The 24,113-nt window shown below is 40.0% G+C and overlaps 3 protein-coding genes across 3 annotated transcripts; all 3 read left to right on the forward strand.

Moving 5' to 3' along the window:
* Positions 1-7,570: 7,570 nt before the first annotated feature.
* LOC136831072 (uncharacterized) lies at positions 7,571-8,617 on the forward strand. Its single transcript, XM_067091018.1, has one exon. The coding sequence runs from the start codon at positions 7,571-7,573 to the stop codon at positions 8,615-8,617; it is 1,047 nt and encodes a 348-aa protein (XP_066947119.1).
* A 547-nt stretch (positions 8,618-9,164) lies between these two features.
* Positions 9,165-9,563, forward strand: LOC136831073 (uncharacterized). The gene has a single exon (XM_067091019.1). The coding sequence runs from the start codon at positions 9,165-9,167 to the stop codon at positions 9,561-9,563; it is 399 nt and encodes a 132-aa protein (XP_066947120.1).
* A 21-nt stretch (positions 9,564-9,584) lies between these two features.
* On the forward strand, positions 9,585-19,582 carry LOC136831074 (autotransporter adhesin BpaC-like). The gene is made up of 3 exons (XM_067091021.1): positions 9,585-10,447; positions 12,325-12,427; positions 19,547-19,582. The coding sequence occupies exons 1-3, from the start codon at positions 9,585-9,587 to the stop codon at positions 19,580-19,582; spliced, it is 1,002 nt and encodes a 333-aa protein (XP_066947122.1).
* Positions 19,583-24,113: the final 4,531 nt, after the last annotated feature.

Here is a 24,113-nt window from a genome sequence, read left to right on the forward strand (position 1 = left end):
TTTAGAAAATCTAAAAAATACTTACTTTGAAAAAGAGGCTTATTATCACTATTATCTAGGAATTTAATGAAACCACAGGGTCGTAAATGTCAATCCTGGTCTCAATCAAAGAGTCCATTGCAATCTTGGGAATCATTGGCAGACAAAAGTCCTTCATACTCTTCATCCTTACCCCAAGCGAAGGAGCTCTATATGCGTGATAGTCCCGCTCAAATGAGGAAATTTTTTTTCAGTACAAAGCAATCTTGTCTATGGTGTACTCGACAGCCACGGACACTGATTTACTCTCTTCTTTGTACCATAAAAGCCCGTGTTGGTATTATCAGAGTGGGTCATCTCTGAAGGATACGCAGTCCAAGTACCGTAGATGGCCTCAAGTCTTTCATCTTCAAGGCCACCTAAATGGAACATTGGTAAAGCTGATTGGGCAACATTCCAGGAACACAGCTCAACAGATGAGTCTGCTGATGACTTTCCCTGTGTAGGTGATGCTCTTGACTTTTTAAATACAATAATGTTCTCGGCTGGTCTTCAATCTATACCTGGGACTTCGGGCATATTTATCCGTCGACCAATTCCTTGGTGGACTCGTAAATGCCAGGAAAATCATAGAACTATGAGGTCATCTTCCACCAGATACTGCGTACGAAAATGTGGGTATTACCGTGTTGAATTTCAAAAAGCGAGAGCTCACTTCCGCATGGAAATTAATAAAAGCATGAAAGGAATCTTGGACAATTTTCATATCTTCACTAAATTTGAAAACACCTTTGACTTTAGTTTGGAGGAGAGTTAGAAAAATAGCAGAGAAATTTACTCCCTGTCAACCTCCAGTTATCAAGATCATGGTTGTGAGGTAGCGGACCCCCGGTTACTGGCAAATGAGTTTGCTAATCATTTTGCTAATGTTACAAAGAAAAATATGATAGACCCTATCCAGATCAAAGGCGGTTAATGGAACAGGACGAAATTGATTTTAATACATCAAGAAATGAACAATGCAATGTACCTTTAACTATAAGAGAATTTGAATCAGCCTTGAGTAAATGTAATGAATCAGCCCCTGGACTGGTTGATATAACATATTCAGTGATTAAGCATACCCCTGAAAATACCAGGCTTTTCATATTAAGCCTTATTGACCGAATTTACCGAGAACATATCTTCCCTAAGCTTTGGGAGATGTTAAAATTACTGTCTTCATGAAACCATGGAAAGACCCATTCAAGACAGAATTATCGTCCTATTGCATTGACATCGTGTTTGTGTAAGATCACGGAAAAAATGGTGAACACACGTTTGATGTGGCACTTGGAAGGTGGTAAATATCTGTCTCCTGCTCAGTGTGGTTTTCGAATTATGCGCTCCACAACTGATGTATTAGTTCGAATGGAATCTTCAGTATGTGAAGCTTTTGCTAACAAGCCGCATCACTTCACTGTTCTCTTTGATCTTGAGAAGGCTTATGATACAACATGGAGATATGGCATTTTGAGGACCCTTTATGAATGTAACCTAAGAGGCAATTTGCCTCTTTTTATCAAGGCATTTAAAAAAAAATAGGTTATTTCGGGTTCAAGTCGGAGCAACAATGTCAGATACATTTAATCAAGAAGAAGGAGTACCGCAGGGAAGTGTTTTAAGTGTAACCTTGTTTGTCTTAGCAATTAATGGGGTTTCCAAAATGATTCCCCCAGATAAAACATATGCCCTTTTTGTTGATGACCTTCCAATATCCTTTGCAGCAACAAGGATGACAGTGGCTGAACGCCGCCTTCAGCGCTGCATTGATAATATAGTAAAGTGGGCTGAGATGAATGGTTTTAGATTTTCTGCTAGTAAAACGGTAACCATGCACTCTTTGTTCATACATAGGCAGAAAATACCACGTGTTGGTGAAACAATGTTTCTTGGGTTGATTTTTTACAGCAAGCCGACCTGGATTCCACATCTGAACTATATTAAGACAAAATGCTAGAAAGCAATGAATGTGCCTAAGGTTCTGTCTCACACTTCGTGAGATGCAGACCAAACTCAGATGTTGAGATTATATAAAGCCTTGGTCTTTTAACAATTAACTTATGGGTGTGAAGTGTTCACTTCTGCAAAGCCAAATAACCTTAAAATGCTCAATTCAATTCATCATGGAGGAGTAAGGTTGCGTACAGGTGCATTTAAATCATCTCCCACCGAGAGTGCTCTTGCAACTACTGGCGAGATGCTTCTAGATCTTCATTACCAGCGTCTGCTGGTTCGGAGCTGGTACAGATTTCAGAGGCTCTCTAAGTCTTTAACCAGCATTTGCATGAGAAATGAAAGGCACTGGCAGTTTTATGAAAATCACCCCAAGCAATCTCAATCGTTGGCTTTTAGAGTAATTTTATTGTCAGGGAATTAAACACGCCAAGGATGAAGATTTTACTAACAAGATATTCAGTTGGGTCCCCTGAACCCTTCCAGAGGTACAATTTTGTACATATTTTCAGTTTACAGAGACAGAATTGTCCAGTGAGACTATACGGTCAATATTTTTAGAGCATTCCTTGCAACCTGATAACTCCATTGCAGTTTTCACGGATGCCTCAAAGTCAGATGCTGGCTTCGGCTTTGGAGTGACCTTCCCTGACATTGAAAGAAGAGGGAGATTATCATCTGTTGCATCTATTTTTACAGCAGAGCTATGTGCAGTTTTAAAGGCTTTAAAGGAAATTTTAATTCAGAATGGAAATAGTTTTATCATATATTGTGACTCAAGAAGTGTTCTTCAGTCACTGGAATCTTTTAACTATTTAAACCCTCTGATCTTAGATATATTGGAATGGCTGCGTTTAATGAAAAGAAGAGGGAAAGAAGTAAATTCTTTGGGGGTGCCTTCTCATGGTGGGGTGGTTGGGAACAAGCAAGCCAGTCAACTTGCTAAGTTAGCTATCACCTCCCCAGAACCTAGAAGATGCCTTCAGCCATATCGGGATGTATATCCTGTCACTGTTAAAAATAAAAGGTTTTCTAAAGGTTTTCATCACGTGAAAGGGTTTTTCCAATTATGAAAACTTTTTTCAGTTGCTGAGGTGCAGAATAGGGTTTTTGTCCAGTGGAAACCTTTTTGAAAACCTTTAGGCTTATAGGCCAATGTCAGTCGCCTTATAAGTTATTTGTTCGCAAGGTGGAACTGCTAAATATATAAAGCTAAATGAGGTGAACCGGGATGACTATTGCTCCTTTTGGTCATTTTGTTTGCCTTATTTTTATTTTATTTCATATCTGTTTTACTGTACTTTGTTTTCTAAGAAAACGTATGAACCTAACAAACACCAGTGTGACAGGTATTGTTTTGTATAGTATCCAGAGTTGGCTACATCTAGGAACTTTTTACTTTTTATTCTGTAAAAAGAATCGGCGTGTTTTAAGGAAGCAGCGTGTGCATGCACCACTATTTTTTTTTATTTTATGAGATAGTACGGTACATAAGAACTGAGAAAGAGTCATTTTACCTTGTGTCATACAAAATTCAGGCCTTCGTGCGTAGGCTTTTTCCCTTTATATCAAAACAATTAATTATCCATAAAAATGTCATGCAAGAGATTATGATAAAGAACAACTTTTGCAAATACACACACACACACACACATATATATATATTTATATATATATATATATATATATATATATATATATATATATATATATATATATATATATATATATATATATATATATATATATATATATATATATAAAATTCTAATAGCCACAATGCCTCTTAACTTCTCGAATTCTTCGCTCTGTTTTTGGATATGCTTGTAATTTCGGCTTATAGCCACAATGCCCTCTTAACTTCTCGAATTCTTCGCGCTTTTTTGGACATGCTTGTAACTACGAAGCCGAAATTACAAGCATATCCAAAATAGCGCGAAGAATTCGAGAAGATAAGAGGGCATTGTGGCTATTAGAATTACATATGTGTCTGGCAAAAGTGAACAGTAGATTCTATATATATATATATATATATATATATATATATATATATATATATATATATATATATATATATATATATATATATATATATATATATATATATATATATATATATATATATATATATATATTTATATATGTATATATATATACTGACTCATATTTTTTAAACGTATTCCACCAGTTGGTACATATATATATATATATATATATATATATATATATATATATATATATATATATATATATATATATATATATATATATATATATATATATATATATATATATATATATGCATGTGTGTGTGTATGTGAAACTGCAAACAATGATTTCAGATAAAACTAGGCAACACATTAAAAAAACCTATTTAGGCAGCTATAAAAATATTCTCAAAGTCAGAAAAAATCCTAAGATTACGAAAGAAGCAACAGAAAAACACCGTGGAATTCACCGAAAGGAAAAACGTTTACGATCCAGTTGCATAACGTTCAAGGCTGCCATCTCGATTAACTTTTAAGAAAAGGGTTTTGTAGCTTCACTGCCTCATTATGAGCAAGGCATTTTACATGCTTTTTTTTAAGAGACTCGACAAATGGCAAGACACTGCAGCATCAATTTTGACTCTGATCCATCAGAGTTGACAAAGGTCTCTCTCGTATTCCAAAACTGGATGCAACATCAAGGAGAAACAAAAAGGCCGTTGTGGGAAAGGAAAGGGCGTAAGGAGAATTCTTTATCAGGAAATTCTCAGAAAAAGTCCTGATGTCAGAAGGAGTTATTGTTTGATTTGAACATTTAATAGTATCTTGACACAATTAAGGGAGACATTATTATTATTATTATTATTATTATTATTATTATTATTATTATTATTATTATTATTATTATTATTATTATTATTATTATTATTATTAATCTCACTGAGTCACCTCTCTGAACTCTCATAGTGCTTGCAAGAAGGATTCGTGAAGACTGGAATGTAGCACAGTTAAGGAGTTGAAGACTGCATAGACCCTTTGATATCACCTACATTGGGGCACGCTAAGTTGTACCCCTCCATGAAAAGTATTTGATCAGCACAGAGAATATAATGTCAAAATTTTAAATTCATCGGAGGAAAGCGCCTATAATTCCACTGATCAACGTAAACAGATTTCTCAAACCAGTTTTGAGAAATAATTCTCGTTCATCTGAAAACGACCCAAGATATTCTCATTTTGGGTCTTGGAAATGAATGATTTGAATTTTCAGCATAGCAATGTAAAAATAAAGATCATCCACACATTTTGAAATCTAACAAAGAATTAGGTAAATGATTTATTATTATTTATTAATCGCTCCTACCCACGAATTTAAGAAGAATAATGCAGAACACCCACCAAATCCAACGAATACCTGAAAACGACAACCCTGAGAATGGAGATGCCCCTGATGAGCGAGGCGCCCTTCGAGACAATCCCCCGACTACGACAGAAAGAGTAGATAATGACATTATTCATCCGCAGCCCAATAGCAGCCAAACTACCGATGATGTCAGCCGGCATGACATCACGCAACGGCAGGCCAATGGGAACGCTGGAATGAATGACATTCCCAGGTTGCAAAGATCTGTCAGGATCGAGCTTCGCCGCAGAAATTTGGCTTGAAGTTCGCTGACTGCAACCAATCAGAATTCGCCATCCATGACCCCCCGCTGAAGCCCGTGTATAAATTTAGAAGGACCTATGCAATCTGCCAGTCCTCTACTAGCTCCCGCTGGAGAATGACAGAAGAGTCTGTCGAAACGCGTCGCGGCAACAATTGTATAGAACTAACTGTATAGAATATATAAAGAAGCAGAATCCAGATTTTGACTTTTCCCCCATGAAATGACAAATATAGGCGAGCTGTTAGCACGCACCTCCACTGAAGAGAAGTCCGCAATAAGGAAAATAGAAAAAGTCTTCTACAAAATAAATGCAGCTGAAGCAGCAATAATATTCAATAGAACCTATTATTATTATTATTATTATTATTATTATTATTATTATTATTATTATTATTAGTAGTAGTAGTAGTCGAATTCAGAGCATGAACTTTATTCATATGGTACAACCCCGCAGGGGCCATTGACTTGAAATTCACCCTACAAAAGAGTACGGTGTTCATTCGAAAGAAGTAACAGAAGGTAATGGGAAATAAAGAAAGAGATCAATTACTAGAAAAGAAACAAATAAACTACCAACTTAATAAGTAAATAGATAAAAATGTAAGTAAATTATTAAAATACAAGTAGAACTGTCTCCGAAGAAAGAAAAAATCTAGAGCTTTTTTCTATCTCCGAAGAAGAAAAGGGCATTGCTGTTTTCCTAAATCTCAGCAGAGCATAACAATAAATAATCCACCTTTAAAATGTTCCCTTTCTGATTCTTCTGTTTATTCCTGGAATGGATGTTTCCAGGAGGCTGGAAAAGAAAAGTGACTTATACTTTGACGCTGATGGGAATTTATCTCTCTCTCTCTCTCTCTCTCTCTCTCTCTCTCTCTCTCTCTCTCTCTCTCTCTCTCTCTCTCTCTTTTGAACTCAAGGGATTACGTTGAGGTCGGACGTGTTGCAGGTCTAACACGGGTTTTTACCAAAAAAGAAGGGTTTTTCACCTTTAGTGCTTATACCTCTCACAGCATTGTGTTAACAGTGTTTCTTCGTAATATCCGGCGCACAAGCCGGATAGTGTTGTGTATTTGCAGATATATTAATCTATATTCTGCTCCAATCAGTGCCTTTGAAATCTTTCAAGTTATAATTTCTCTAGGCCTATTGGCACTGGGAAATGGGCAAAAAAGTAGTGTACGTGTTATCGCTTGGGCCTTCCATTTACCACAAAAATGTCATCCAACCAATCTCCAACCGTCGCGCCGGTGACCCTGGCACCTAACGATACCTGTGCCTCACACATAAGTTCCGTACTTAAAAACAGTTGTCTTTATTCTATACAGTACCAATCGAACCATTCCGACGTCGAGTCAGTTATACAATCTGTCAGTGCAACCTTCTCCGATGAGGAAATTAACGTTGCATAAACAGAATGCAAAGATCTGATACCATTCCATTCTCTGGGAGCGATCCGCGAAAAGCTTATCTTCTCTCAAGAAAATATCATATATCACTAAGTGGCTAAGGATCTCCTGGGTGGAAATCTGCCTCGTTGACCCTCACACTCTACCTCCAAAAGGGCCTGCTGACCTAAGCCTGCCTGCAGTGCAGTGTACCATACGGCAGCCAATGCCTCTCAAACAGCAGTAAATGCCTGCCAAATGGCCAGCAAATGCCTCCCAAACGGCAGAAGATGCCTCCCAAACAGCAGCAAATGCCTTCCAAAAGTGAGCATATGCCTCCCAAACGACAGCAAATACCTCCTAAACGTCAGCGAATACCTCCCAAATGGCAGCAAATACCTCTCGGACAGCAGCAAATATCTCCCAAATGCCAGCAAATGCCTCATAAACGTCAGCAGATGCCTCCCAAATGGCAGCAAATGCCTCTTGGACAGCAGCAAATATCTCCCAAACGTCAGCAAATGCCTCCCAAATGGCAGCAAATGCCTCCCAGATGACAGCAAATGCCACCCAGACTGCAGCAAATGCCTCCCAAACGGCAGCAAATACCTCCCATACGGCAGCAAATGCTCCCAAAAGACAGCAAAAGCCTCCCAGACAGCAGCAAATGCCTCCCAAAAGACAGCAAAAGCCTCCCAGACAGCAGCAAATGCCTCCCAAAAGACAGCAAAGCCTCCCAGACAGCAGCAAATGCCTCCCAAAAGACAGCAAAAGCCTCCCAGACAGCAGCAAATGCCTCCCAAAAGACAGCAAAAGCCTCCCAGAAAGCAGCAAATGCCTCCCAAAAGACAGCAAAAGCCTCCCAGACAGCAGCAAATGCCTCCCAAAAGACAGCAAAAGCCTCCCAGACAGCAGCAAATGCCTCCCAAAAGACAGCAAAAGCTTCCCAGACAGCAGCAAATGCCTCCCAAATGGCAACAAATGCTACCCAAATGACAGCAAAAACTTCCCAAACGGCAGCAAATGCGTCCTAAACGTCAGCGAATGCCTCCCAAATGGCAGCAAATGCCTCTCAGACAGCAGCAAATATCTCCCAAATGACAGCAAATGCCTCATAAACGTCAGCAGATGCCTCCCAAATGGCAGCAAATGCCTCTCGGACAGCAGCAAATATCTCCCAAACGGCAGCAAATGCTTCCCAAAAGGCAGGAAATGCCTCCCAAATGGCAGCAAATGCCTCCCAAATGACAGCAAATGCCCACAAGACTTCAGCAAATGCCTCCCAAACGGCAGCAAATACCTCCCATACGGCAGCAAATGCCTCCCAAAAGACAGCAAAAGCCTCCCAGACAGCAGCAAATGCCTCCCAAATGGCAACAAATGCCTCCCAAATGACAGCAAAAACCTCCGAAACAGCAGCAAATGCCTTCCAAATGGTAGCAAATGCCTCCCAAACAGCAGCAAATGCGTCCTAAACGTCAGCGAATGCCTCCCAAATGGAAACAAATGGCTCCCAAACGGCAGCAAATGCCTCCCAAATGGTAGAAAATGTCTTCCGAATGGCAGCAAATGCCTCCCAAACGGTAGAAAATACCTCTAAAACACAAGCAAATGCTTCCCAAATGGCAGCAAAAACCTCCCAAACAGCAGCAAATGCCTCCCAAACGGTAGAAAATACCTCTAAAACGGCAGCAAATGCTTCCCAAATGGCAGCAAAAACCTCCCAAACAGCAGCAAATGCCTTCCAAACGGTAGCAAATGCCTCCCAAAAAGCAGCAAATGCCTCACAAACGGCAGCAAATGCCTCCCAAACGGCAGCAAATGCGTCCTAAACGTCAGCAAATGGCTCCCAAATGGCAGCAAATGGCTCCCAAATGGCAGCAAATGCCTCCAAAGTGACAGCAAATGCCTCCAAAGTGACAGCAAATGCCTCCCAAAGAGCAGCAAATGCTTCCCAAATGGCAGCAAACGCCTCCCAAACAGCAGCAAATGCCTCCCAAATGGTAGAAAATGTCTTCCGAATGGCAGCAAATGCCTCCCAAATCTCAGCAAATACCTCAAAAACGGCAGCAAATGCTTCCCAAATGGCAGCAAAAAACTCCCAAACGGCAGCAAATGCGTCCTAAACGTCAGCAAATGCCTCCCAAATGGCAGTAAATGGCTCCCAAACGGCAGCAAATGCCTCCAAAGTGACAGCAAATGCCTCCCGAAGAGCAGCAAATGTCTCCCAAATGGCAGCAAATGTCTCCCAAATGGCAGCAAATGCCTCCCAAATGACAGCAAATGCCTCCCAAACGGCCGCCAATGCCTCCAAAGTGACAGCAAATGCCTCCCAAATAGCAGCAAATGCTTCCCAAATGGCAGCAAATGCCTCCCAAACAGCAGCAAATGCCTCCCAAACGGCAGCAAATTCCTCGCAAACGGCAGCAAATGCCTCCCAAACGGCAGCAAATGCCTCCCAAATGGCAGTAAATGCCTCCCAAATGGCAGCAAATGAATCACAAATGGGAGCAACTGCCTCCCAAACTGCAGCAAATGTCTCCTAAACGTCAGCAAATGCCTCCCAAATGGCAGAAAATACCTTCCAAACAGCAGCTAATGCCTCCCCAAACGGCAGAAAATACCTCCAAAATGACAGCAAATGCCTCCCAAACACCAGCAAATGCTTCCCAAATGGCAGCAAATGCCTCCCAAACAGCAGCAAATGCTTCCCAAATGGTAGCAAATGCCTCCCAAACGTTAGCAAATGCCCTTCAAACGGCAGCAAATGCCTCCCAAACGGCAGCAAATGCCTCCCAAACGGCAGCAAATGCCTCCTGAACGTCAGCAAATGCCTCCCAAATGGCAGCAAATGCCTTCCAAACAGCAGCAAATGCCTCCCAAATGGCAGCAAATGCCTCCCGAATGGCAGCAATGCCTCCCAAACGGAAGCAAATCCCTCCCAAACAGCAGCAAATTCCTCCCAAACGGGAGCAAATCCTTCTCAAACAGCAGCAAATGCCTCCCAAACGGCAGCAAATGCCTCCCAAACGGCAGCAAATGCCTCCCAACCGGGAGCAAATCCCTCCCAAACTGCAGCAAATGCCTTCCAAACGGGAGCAAATCACTCTCAAACAGCAGCAAATACCTCCCAAACGGCAGCAAATGCCTCCCAAACGGCAGCAAATGCCTCCCAAACGGCAGCAAATGCCTCCCAAACGGCAGCAAATGCCTCCCAAACGGCAGCAAATGCCTCCCAAACGGCAGCAAATGCCTCCCAAACGGCAGCAATGCCTCCCAACCGGGAGCAAATCCCTCCCAAACTGCAGCAAATGCCTCCCAAACGGGAGCAAATCACTCTCAAACAGCAGCAAATACCTCCCAAACGGCAGCAAATGCCTCCCAAACGGCAGCAAATGCCTCCCAAACGGCAGCAAATGCCTCCCAAACGGCAGCAAATGCCTCCCAAACGGCAGCAAATGCCTCCCAAACGGCAGCAAATGCCTCCCAAACGGCAGCAAATGCCTCCCAAACGGCAGCAAATGCCTCCCAAACGGCAGCAAATGCCTCCCAAAGCAAATCCCTCCCAAACTGCAGCAAATGCCTCCCAAACGGGAGCAAATCACTCTCAAACAGCAGCAAATACCTCCCAAACGGCAGCAAATGCCTCCCAAACGGCAGCAAATGCCTCCCAAACGGCACAAATGCCTCCCAAACGGCAGCAAATGCCTCCCAAACGGCAGCAAATGCCTCCCAAACGGCAGCAAATGCCTCCCAAACGGCAGCAAATGCCTCCCAAACGGCAGCAAATGCCTCCCAACCGGGAGCAAATCCCTCCCAAACTGCAGCAAATGCCTCCCAAACGGGAGCAAATCACTCTCAAACAGCAGCAAATACCTCCCAAACGGCAGCAAATGCCTCCCAAACGGCAGCAAATGCCTCCCAAACGGCAGCAAATGCCTCCCAAACGGCAGCAAATGCCTCCCAAACGGCAAATTTTCTCTCAGAAAAAATCGAGGAAACAATTAATCTTTCACTAAAATGGGACACAATCAAGGGATTACACAAATCACTCGACAGTTTTAAATCTGTGGAAACAAATAAGTCCTTCACTGATCTGTAATGCGATCAAACGATTACAGTAATCATTCGACAGACTTAAATATGTGTAAACAAATAACAGTCTTTCACTGATCTGGGACGTGATCAAAGGATTACATGAATTATTCAACAGTCTTAAATCTGTGGAACCAAATAACAATCTTCCACTGATCTGGAATGCGATCAAAGGATTACAGGAATCATTCGACATTCTTAAATATGTGGAAACAAATAACAATCTTTCACTGATCTGGAATGCGATCAAAGGATTACAGGAATCATTTGACAGTCTTAAATATGTGGAAACAAATAACAATCATTCACTGATCTGGAATGTGACGAAAGGATTACAGGAATTATTCGACAGTCTTAAATATTGTGGAAACAAATAACCGTCTCTCACTGATCTAGGACGTGATCAAAGGATTACAGGAATCATTCGAAAGTCTTAGATCTATGGAAACAAATAACAATCTTTCACTGATCTGGAATGCGATCAAACGATTACAGTAATCATTCGACAGACTTAAATCTCTGGAAACAAATAACAGTCTTTCACTGATCTGGGACGTGATCAAAGGATTACATGAATTATTCAACAGTCTTAAATCTGTGGAACCAAATAACAATCTTCCACTGATCTGGAATGCGATCAAAGGATTACAGGAATCATTCGACATTCTTAAATATGTGGAAACAAATAACAATCTTTCACTGATCTGGAATGCGATCAAAGGATTACAGGAATCATTTGACAGTCTTAAATATGTGGAAACAAATAACAATCATTCACTGATCTGGAATGTGACGAAAGGATTACAGGAATTATTCGACAGTCTTAAATATTGTGGAAACAAATAACCATCTCTCACTGATCTAGGACGTGATCAAAGGATTACAGGAATCATTCGAAAGTCTTAGATCTATGGAAACAAATAACAATCTTTCACTGATCTGGAATGCGATCAAAGGATTACAGGAATCATTCGACAGACTTAAATCTCTGGAAACAAATAACAATCTTTCACTGATCTGGAATGCGATCAAAGAATTACAGAAATCATTCGACAGACCTAAATCTGTGGAAATAAATAACAATCTTTCACTGATCTAGAATGTGATCAAAGGATTACAGGAATCATTTGACAATCTTTAATCTTTGGAAACAAATAACAATCTTTCACTGATCTGGAATGTGCTCAAAAGAGTACCGGAATCGTTCGACAGACGTGCAGCAGGCCACCAGACTCCTTTGAAAGAGGCATCTATTATTCGCTTGCCTCAAAACAACACTAGAGAAGTGAAGGTGCGACGTGAGATCGAGGTAACCGTACCCTCCCAGGTGGAAAACGCCCTCTCTGCCTTTCACGGGCTCCCATGCAAAATTAAACAAAAAGTGGCTTACAGGATTAACTAAATATTTTAACACCTCGATGTTCTTAAAGGCGAAAATTTCGGTCCTAACATAAAAGTCTCAAGATATAACCTAATCCGGGACCAAACGCCACCCCCAAGGGTACTTACTGTCACTCCATGTAACGGTGTGGGAGCAAATGCCAGCCAACTTACCATAGTTAGCGACTGCCCACCACTCCCGACCAACGCCCCATCCACCCAGATGGTCAACCAATTCATTTCCCAACTTTGTGAGTAGACATGGCTATATTAGATATAATTCTATAGAATATTTTTTGGCCTCAAGCAGAACATACGGCTCCTAAACGTGTTCTGCAAAACTTCAAAGGCACCATTGCATTACAAGAAACGCTCCTATGGCCACATGACCTTGATATCTGTAATTCAGTGCATGAAGACTTCAGAGCTTTCTCGACCTCATTGATGCAAGTTACGGATCACGTCGTGACCGGTTGCCAAAAAGGGGGCCTATCTTTCCTGTACTGAATGCGATGACCTACAGTGTGATAGAACGCTGGGTCTTCAAGTGACAGTCAGGAACTCTGAGATACTAATAATTTATGTTAATATGCCCTGGGAAAATAACAATAATTTTGATCAATACGGCATGATCCTAGGTGAGTTGCACATCATTATTCACGATTCTACTGCCGATCATTTTTGTATAATTGGGGACCTTCATTCTCATCCCACAAAACAATTTTGTAACTAACTTACTCGCTTCTGTCAAAATCACGCTCTCCACAGTAGTGATGTAATGCTCCTCCCTCCCTCTTCCTATACCCAGGACCCACTCAGACAGGTCAGACGGCACGCAGGTAGAGCTCGGGGCGGGATTGAGTGATGACGTCAGCTGCACCTGTACATGCAGTCCTGTGCGCCAGTCTCACCCAAGCCATCCTCGTGTGTACACCTTTTCATCGTGATCTTTTTCCACTAGACATACTTCAGTGCTGCAGATATGCCAAACAACTGTTCAGTATACGGGTGCTATAATACAAGAACAAAAACATCAGGATCAGACATACGATACTTCCGTTTTCCAAGGGCAAAAGAACTTAGACAACGATGGATTCATTGCTGTTGTCGCACTGATAGCATAAACGCTGATAATGCAGTGGTATGCTCTGTGCATTTTGCTGACACTGACTACAAAGATGACATGAAACCCAGACTCCTTGGAATCGATACTCCTAAATGACAACGAACATTAAAGGATGATGCAATTCCATCTCTCCTTATGCCTCAAGGTAATTAAACTATAAAGCAGTATTATGTATTAGTGTGTGTGTGTGTTATGGCGTTGTTACAGTTTTTTTTTTTTGGAGGGAGGTGTTGTGTTTGAGGAATTATTATGTATTTATAGCAATGTAGAGCAACTTTTGTATGTTTTGTTGAACTGTTGGAACTTTGTATTTATGCAAATGTGTCATTGCTTCGACTTTTTGTTGAACCATTTTTGAAGGACTTTCATTTATGCAGTTTTGATCACCAAGTTTAAATTTTAGTGCATTCTACTGTACCTTCGTTCATGTACAAATCTCTGGTCAAATAACGATCTATCTATCGGTCTATATCTATTTATCTATCTGTCTACGTAGTGTAAGGATGTGTGTGTGTGTGTGTGAATGTGTGGCCAAGGATAAGAGGTGGATAGATGAAGTAAACAGAGGTAAACTGTACGCTCCCTCAGGGTCATTTTATTCTTAATTAACTCCAATGAGGGAAGTATTTCAAACTGTGCGTGGAGTCAGTCTGCAGGCGGGAAAAGAATGCTTTGAAAATATTGTATCTGAAATTGAATGTGCGGGAGTTGATTTATCAAATGATGTCATAGTCTTCTATGCCAAAATATCAGTGTTCTTTAAAATAAGGAAGTTAAATAATGATATTAGGATAAATAAGAAGAAAGACAAGACTTGCAGAAGTGAAAGTAAAAAAAAAAAACATATGAAAGTGATAAGGTAATGGTATGCAGAACAAACAAACATAACTGTGTTAACCTGTGTACGTACACCATTTATACATAAACTGTGTACAGTAAATAAACTTTACAGTAATGTAATAGTTATATATTTATTCCCCTTTCAGAAATATACTATAGACATGATAAATATGCTGTCGTTAATCTAGGATATTCAAATCAATATCGAGAGAGGGAGAGAGAGAGAGAGGGCGCAGACAGGTGAGTTGTGGATCAGCTGACGTCACTGCGCAGAGGAAGCGTAAATCGGGTCTCTGTCCGTCTGACCTGTCTGAGTGGGTCCTGCCTATACCTATGTACAAAATAGAACGGACACAATTACAACCTCCTGGCTGAACCACTTGATCACGTCTCCACACTAAAAATAAGTAAATAAGTTTCAAAAGAATTTCATATAAAAATATCTAATATATATATATATATATATATATATATATATATATATATATATATATATATATATATATATATATATATATATATATATATAATATATATATAATCATATTTAATCGAATACATTATCAATGCTTACATATATTTTACATGTATAATTTAAATTTTGTTGAGGAGGCCCGCCTCCCACATAAAGATATATAGCTGCCGTATATTACAATCCTCTCCGAGAATCGTAGCTAGAATAAAATGACCTCTGACACGCCCCCAGGACAGGAACCTATGCCTCAAATTCCCAAGGCTGGGAATTTGAGCAAATGTCTTACAGTCAAGGGCACAGTAAAGTTATCGCAAAATGGAGGATTTTCAAAGGACATCAAGAACCCATGAGTGTGTTTTGTATGTCCAATCATCATTCTGCATAACACCGTTTCTTGTCTCCTTGGCATATAGAGATATGACCAAGGAGACACAGATGACTTGATACTGCGCATTTTTTTGATTTGCTGCAATATTTTCCCACATGGGCTGCCAACACTTTTTAATTTTCGGACTTACTACACTGTTAAAAATAAAGGTTTTCGAAAGGGTTTCTCAAGAGTTTTCATTGTGTCCCGAAGAGCTAACCTTTTTGTGGTTTTCATTAAAACCTTTTCACCAAAAACCTTCACAAAAACCCTTGGAAAGGTTTTCGTTAAAACTTTCACAGGGTATGAAAGGTTTTAATAAAAACCTTATGGAAGGCACAGAAAAGTTTTCATAAAAACCTTTTTAAGGTTTTCACGGGTATATATTAGTTTCCATCAAAACCTTTAGAGGTTTTAAGCAAAACCATTTCATTGACTAAAAGGTTTCTGTTAATAGCATCCCCTATACGCCCCCCTCAACCCTTTAAGCCATTATTTAAGCATATTTTATGACCACAAAAAAGTTAAGTATATCTTAGTTTAACCAGACCACTAGGGCTGGCCCGAAGGATTAGACTTACTTTTACGTGGCTAAGAACCTACTGGTTACTTAGCAACGGGACCTACAGATTATTGTGGAATCCGAACCACATTATGACGAGAAATGAATTTCTATCACCAGAAATAAATTCCTCTAATTCTTCTTTGGCGGCTCGGAGAGTCGAACGCTGGGCCAACAGCATGCCAGTCGAAAGCTCTACCACTCCTCCAAAGAAGAACAAAAAAACTAATGCTATGAGATAACCACATGTGAATCCTGTATAAGGCTTTTTCAAGTGTCATTTCAAGTTTACCATTCCTAGAATTTTCCATCATGTCCATTTAGCAATGAAACCATTTTAAAGGAGATTTTGTGCAGTTTTCCAACCATATTTGATGTATAATCTATTAAAAAACGTATATAAATCATTATTGTAACTTTAATAATAATTTGTTTTTATTGTCAATAGCTTTTTTTTTTTTGCATGTTTGTCATATTTGTGTGTATACATCCAAGGAGATAACATGTCATATGATTGATTGTTAGATCTAGTTGTAGGCAACACCAAATACTAAAACAAGGGTAAGGTCCTAAAATTTTACTGTACGCAGGATATAATTTTTACAAGGCATATAATTTCTATATAACCATAAATTATGACCAAATGCATTTGAAAGAAACCACTCTCTCGAGTGACGAGTCTCGAGACATTGTGATCATGTGATGTGGGTAATCAGGGTTGCAAGATTTTAGTTTGAGTTTGTTAACAAACACCACAAAGATTTATCACCAAATTGAAGTTTTTGATTGCCAAATTAAAACCTTTAACTAGTTAACCATTATATGTACACGTACATATATACTAAAAAAACAATATAAAATTATCACACTTACCTTTTAAATTTGGTAATAAAAAGTACCAAATGGCAACTTCATAGGATATACTGTTTGGTCGGTGCAGGCGTCAAGATGTCTGCGACTCTGCGTAGTCATTCACGTCAAATGCCCATCTGCACTGTCGTGAACTAGGGTGCTATCCATACAAAGTAGAATTATGGGATATGATTTAATACAGAATATGTTATGTCTTCATAGTCATGAACCTGCATATATTATGGAAATAGGACATATTATGGAAACAGTGAGCGCCAAAACGGGCTTTCACAGGAATGCTCGCCTAACAAAGCATAATCTTCCAAAATTTGTTTTATAGCATTTTCAATTCACTTTGATGCAAAATAAAAGATTAACTTTATATACACAAACACACACGCACACACACACAAACACACACACACACACACACACACACACACACACACACACACATATATATATATATATATATATATATATATATATATATATATATATATATATATATATATATATATATATATATATATATATATATATATATATATATATATATATATATATATATATATATATATATATATATGTGTGTGTGTATATATATATATATATATATATATATATATATATATATATATATATATATATATATATATATATATATATATATATATATATATATATATATATATATATATATATATATATATATATATATATATATATATATTTAAGGGACATATATATTCAATTCATAACTGCCATACTATAAGATGTGATGAAAGAGAGATAACTGCAAGATGGTACTAGGTCAAACCGACAGTCGCAAAATCATTGCATTCAGCAAATAGTTTGGTTACCTCAGCTGTTCGGCTTGATGAACACACAATATTGGCTCTGGTATGTGAAACAGATGACCGAGTTGGTATGTGAGTACATAAGTTCGTACGTTAGAAAATATAGATTTTGTGTCTAATTCTGCCCAAAAATAAGTCTGATCGTTCATTAGCGAAGCTAGAGCGAGATCGTCAAGACGTGGTTTTGAGTGTTCCAATCTCTTAGAACTGGCAGAATAAGGTAAAGTTCAGACTCTTCTCTTTTTTTCTATGTGAACTGTGGACTTGTGATTTTTACCATGTTTCAAGACACTTATGAACTTGTGTGGAAAGTTTAACATAACCATTCATGCCACTTTAATATTCTATTTTATTGTGTATTGCTTAACCATTATTAATCATGCATTTTAGACTTTCGTTATTATGTTTTGCACTTGTATATTTTTGGGAGATTACTATTGTGCTTAATTCTTTCGACAGATGTCGGTGGTGACACTGTGGTGACATTATGATGATATCTGTGGAATTGGTGTGGTCATAGAGAGGACAATGCAAACCTTTGCAATGTCGGTATTTCTCATGCGGTTGACTCAAGACTAGACGTTTAATGTCTAAGGCTTTTAGCTATAGTAAGACTTTTAGTCAGAGTTAGATTATTTTGACTTGATAATTCATTTATGATGCATTTTAATCTTTTCTTTGTTCATTCATTACTTGTTGGTTTGGTTTGAATAATAAATCTATTTTTGTAGGAAAGATTGCGTTTCCTTTGGATATCCATTTCTTTTTTGAGGATGATATTAGAGAGAGAGAGAGAGAATGCGCGAGGCGAATGCTGAAGACGAGAGAGAGAGAGATTTGCTGAGAGGAAAAAAAGGCGAGCAGTGTCTGAGGGGGAGGGTCTGTGTGGGTGAGTGTCAAGGAGAGGGGTCAGGGTCGAATTACCATGCGCTCCTGAAAATAGATCGCAAAGGCACGTTATGTAAACATTTCTACATGAAATGCTGAGTCTGTTAGGAGGGGTATCACATATATATACGTACATTCATGCATGCATTTGCATATGCATATGATAAATATGCTTATGTAAATATGTGTAAGCTCTCATCTATATCAAATACATATGCGCATACCCATGGCATTTTCATACTATATGTATTTATGGTTTCTTTACGAAATATAAAAAGGATTAGAATTAAAAAAATTACTAAACAGACAAGAATAATATGAAGAATATGACAAGGGAATTTTTTTTTAAAGAATGTGACGAATGTTTCGTCATGACCGTTTTAGATACGACCTAATGCTAATGCATGGAAGAGATTTTTTAGCCTTGGCAGGTAACTCTTCTAGGAGAAGGACACTCTGCAATCAAACCAGCTGGTGGAAGGGCCCCTTCAGCATTGGTAGGCAGCCCCTCTAAGAGAAGATTACTCTGAATACAAACGTTGTTCTCCAACCTTGGACTGTGACATAGCTATGTTACCGTGGCCTTCCATGGTCTTGGGTTTGAGTTCCCTTGCATGACGGTACATTCAGGTATTTTTTCTCTTTTTAGTTTACTTTCCTGTTTTTTTCTAAAAGTGTGTAGGGTGGCTGATGAGGAAGCAAAAGTTGTTTAGTGGATTATCAAGATAGTGCCTTCTTCTTTACCTAATCTTTTTCTTCTAGGCTTATCATAATTTCCAAATCGATCCTGACTGTCCTTCCCCAGATGTTGTGGCAAACTTGGTGGGTTTCTTATATGCCTTATAAGGTATGCTAGCTCCACCTTATCAACCAGTTATTTCTGGCATTTTTTCAGTGACAGGGTTAGTTTTATTAATACTTCTAGTGTAATTTTTATAAATAATGGAAATACTGATGTTGTTGTTGATTGCATTATTATTGTTTATTGTTCTGTTGATTTTTATTATGTTGCCTTATAACAAGGTGGCAAGTAAGAGGCAGAGTCAAGGTGTATTCTGATTAATTGACACAAAATCTCTGACAGGTCAAGAACTCTTTCAAGCGTAAAAGTAGCATTTGACATTTGGGAGAAACAGAGATATCTATATACAGCCAGGTGTATTACCTCACAGCTGGAAAATAGTTAACAATTCTATATGCAAATTAGAAAGAGAGCTAAATACATATGATTGGAAAGCTTGCAATGTCTGAATAGTGCTGGATCTGTGTTTCTTGAGATTTTTGTTTTGAAGCGAAGATGCCCTGAGTGTCCCGGCAACCGAGCGAGACCTCACAGTAATTGCTCCCCCGCCCCCCCCTCCAGAAAGTAGGCCTAGGCGAGTGGGTCACAGTCTGGGATGTAGGCTGGTTTTAATCTGTCGCTGGAGACCCAGGTGATCCTCCCATCCGCCATCAGCTGGTACTTTTTCTCTCTCCATTGCAGTATGTGGTGTCGTCCTGAGTAGGCTGGAGAGAGGGGTGCCTCGTACGCATCTATTCTTATGGATGCATACTTTGTTATTTTGAAGTATTCGGCGACGTATTCTTTCCTTGCTATGTTGTATGTTGTTCCTCCAGCATGATGTTTTCCAATGTTCTACTGACGTCTGGAAGGGTCAAGGGCTCTGTCGGGTTTTGAAAAACATCTTCCAGCATTGTCAACTCATGCCCATAGAGTGCTTCTGCCGGCGATGCATTGAATGCTGCGTGCAGGGCTGTTCTTAGTCCCAACAAGACCCACAGTAATTCCTTTCTCCAACTCTCGCCTTGACATCTGGCAGTGATTGCTGATTTGAAGGAGAGGTACAGCCGCTCCACCATACTATTCGCTTCTGGGTTTTATGCTGTTGTGTGAATGAGTTTTGTCCCTTGGCTGGTGGCGAGAGAGCCCCATAAGGCGGTGGTGAAGTTGGCTCTTCTGTCGCTCATCATGTACTGCGGTACTCCATGTCCGCTGATGGAGCCTATTAGTGCTCTCACAAAACTCTCTGCTGTCTGCTGCCTTAATGGTATTGCTTCTGGCTATCTGGTATTCTGGTCGATGATTGTGAAGAGATACCTGTACCCCTTGAAGGGGGCAGGATTTCCTACAATGTCAACGTGGATGTGGGCCAGTCGTCGCTGTGTTGTCTAGAACTCTCCTATGCCTGCTTCTGTGTGCCTCGTTACTTTTGATATTTGGCATGTGAGGTATTCTCTTGACCACTTTTTGATGTCTGCTTTCATTCCCCACCAGATGTACCACTCCAACAGGGTTCAGGCTGTTGATCTGCCTGATGGGTGGGACAAGTTGTGGGCAAGGTTGAAGGCTTTCTTTCTTAACCCCAACAGCAGGTAAGGGTGAGGGCGTCCGGTGCTCATCTCGCATGCGATGGTCGTCTCTTCGTCATTGATGGATAGGTCACTTCCCATAAGGGTGAGGTTCTCCCACCAAAGTCACTGTAGGTCCACGTCATCCAGTAGTCACCACAGGATTGCCATGTGCTGTCAGGTTTTGGTACCATGCAGAGGGGAGATGCCCAGGCGCTGGAGGCTTTTTGGCATATTCTTGCGCATTCCATGTCCTGGAAAGCTTGTTTGGTGTCGGCGAGTTTTTCTGGGACCAAATGTCTGAAACGGGCATGCACTAGATGACCTTCAGTGACTATGTGTTACTGGACATGGTGCTTTGTGGGTTTGGTCAGGTCGTGCTGCAGGTCATCCTTAAATACCTCCGAGAACTCCTGTAAGAGGCGACTTATCTCTGGTGCTGGAGTTGGAGTGAGCCAGAGTGATCAGCTACTGTTTTGCTACATCCACCAGCATGTTATGGTCTTTTAGGAAGTCTGCTCGTAAAAGTATGATTGTTACATCTGCTGTGATAAGCATCCAGGTGCACTGCTTCCCGCCAAACCATAAACTCATGGTCCGTTTCCCGTATATTTTTAGCAGGGCTCTGTTGGCAGTGGACACCTGTAGAGTGCTGAAGGTTGGGTTGAGGCGTTCGTGCGGGTTGGCTAGCTCGAATGACTTGCATGTGCTGGTGTCGACCAGGAACCCGGTATTTGATCTTTTGTCTGTAATGAAAAACATGTTGAGTCTTTTTGCCTATACCTGGAAGAAAGACAATGGAAGGCAGGCGCAGTTTCTCTAACAAGGCAACCGGTCTGGCCACCACTAATGTTTAGTTTGTTGGGTCACTGTTGTGACCCTTTTGCACGTTTTTGACATGTGGCAGTCACTTTCACATTTCCGGCTTCATTCCCGAACCTCCAGTGGAAGAAACAAATGCCCTTGGTATGTTCTTCTGTTTTGGGCTTGTACTTGGGTTTGTTTTTCCACTTGAAGCTCCAGTGGCAGTGCATGGGGGCAGCAGGGCCCTCTGGATCGCTTTCGTCTCTACGTCAGTCTGCTGCCGACTTGTGGGCCAGGTGGACAATATCAACCATCTTCAGAAACTTGTCGAGGTCCATGACTGATGCGTTGGGGATGGCCACAACTGTTTGGCGGGGTAATTTTGTGAGTAGGACCTCTCTCACAAGGTCCAGTGTAGTCTCTGGGTGGCTATCTGTGGCGGGGTCGTAACTAGCCACCACACTTGCTTGTAGACTTGCAATGGCCACTGATCTCCTGTTGCTGCCCCCACATTGTCTAGGACCTTCTTTGCTTTTAGGGCAGACAACATGCCGAAGGACGACCTTTGTTGGTACTTCAGTGCTTCGTAGGTGACGGTGGTATTCTGGTCGGCGAGTCATTCCGTGATTTGTTCAAAGATGTCGTCTGGCAGGAACTCGAGGATGGCGTCGGCTTTCCAGGACGTGGAGGAGATTTTCTTAGACCTGAAGATGGTCTCTACTCTGAAGAACCAGGCCTCTGGGTTGTGAGTTGTGAACAGTGGCAGGTGGATGCTTGCTGCTGCTGTGGTGTTGTCGCTGGATGGACTGGTGCTGGCAGTGTCACCAGTATAACGAGGTGGCGAGTAAGAGGCAGAGTCAAGGTATATTGCGAATGTAAAAGTAGCATTTGACATTAGGGAGAAGCAGAAAGATATCTATATACAGCCAGATGTGTTTTCTCACACCTAGAAAATGATTAACAATTCTATATACAAATTAGAAAGAGAGTTCAATACATATGCTTGGAAAGCTTGCAATGACTGGCATGCATTAGTAATTACAGTTCTAACAATGTCATAAAGTAGCTCTGAAAAATGCATAAAAGATTACTTGAATCAGTGCATCGTGTAGATTTTGGTTTTGAAATGAGGATGCCCTTGAGGGTCACGGTGACCGAGCAGGACCTCACAGTGTATTGTTGTCAGTCTATTAGATTTGCTACTAATTTTGTTAATTTTTATTTCTTCAGGAGACTTTAAGCTGAACCCTGGGCCTGCTACTCATTACTGTAAGAAAAACTGCAGAATACTTTACTCAAATATTCTGGGCCTAAGGTAAAATTTCATTGACATCCAGAGTTATGCCCATAGCTGGGATTTGATATTTTTATCTGAGAATGGGTGGTCTGCTCTTGAGTTCTGTGTATCCTCCCATTTTGTCCAGCTAATTGAGGAACCCATGCATATCTCTGGTGATATATTAGACCTCATATTCACTGTAAAGTCCAAGGTCTGGTAGTATATAGGTACCTCCGACCACTGCGCCATTGAGATGGACATATCTGTCAATCAGTATATTCTTAATTCCACCAATGGAAAAATGGTCTGGGTGGAATCTAGAGCTAACTGGGATAGTATTACTGAAGCATGTCAGGAACTTAATATTCCAGATACTATATCAGATCCAAATCCCAAGAAGAAGCTCAATGAAATTCTGATGGCCATTTTAGAAAGATCATTAAATTCAGGACAAATGACCAGACATGGTTTGATGATACAATGTAGAAGAGCTTACCGTGACAATTATTATTGTTATTTTTAAAACAGTTTAACCAGACCACTAAGCTGACTATCAGCTCTTATAGGGCTGGCCCGAGGGATTTGGATGAAATGATAGGTCTAGGCCAGAGGCCTAGCACTGGGACCAAATAGGTCATCAGGTATGGTGATGAATGAATGAAAATGAAATTAAAAACTGCACAAAGGCATATGCTCTCATGCTAGAGCACACTCACATAATAAATAATTTTATACTCATGTTTCCATTTTTACTCACTAAAAGGGTATATTAAAATTCAGAATAAGTTAAGTAACATTTAAAAACTTAGTTGTTTTAAAATTCATTAGACACCCTAAAGGTTTTTGTATTTTTATTATTTACTTATTTTTATATTTTATCAATTAAATCATAGCTCCTAATGAACATTAAAATTGGTATTACTGAAAATGTAGATTCTGACAAAATTTCCTCCATTGATTTATTTCCAAAATTTGATTATCACTGCAGTTCTATTTTGGACACTCACACAATACATGCTTGACTGTCATCAACACTTTGTATTCTTGGCATTCGAGAGGAGGGCCACGTGTACTATTTATTAAGTGTCCATGTGTCAAATGAGTATGACCTATTCAAAGACACATCAGAATTACTTGTGTGTCTCTCTCTCTGATATGATGAACTCCATTTCCAACACTGGATTTTATCTGTTTTAATTCTCAGGTTGTTCATCCGTAA

The sequence above is a fragment of the Macrobrachium rosenbergii genome, chromosome 48 (genome assembly GCF_040412425.1).
Source record: "Macrobrachium rosenbergii isolate ZJJX-2024 chromosome 48, ASM4041242v1, whole genome shotgun sequence".
NCBI lineage: Eukaryota > Metazoa > Arthropoda > Malacostraca > Decapoda > Palaemonidae > Macrobrachium > Macrobrachium rosenbergii.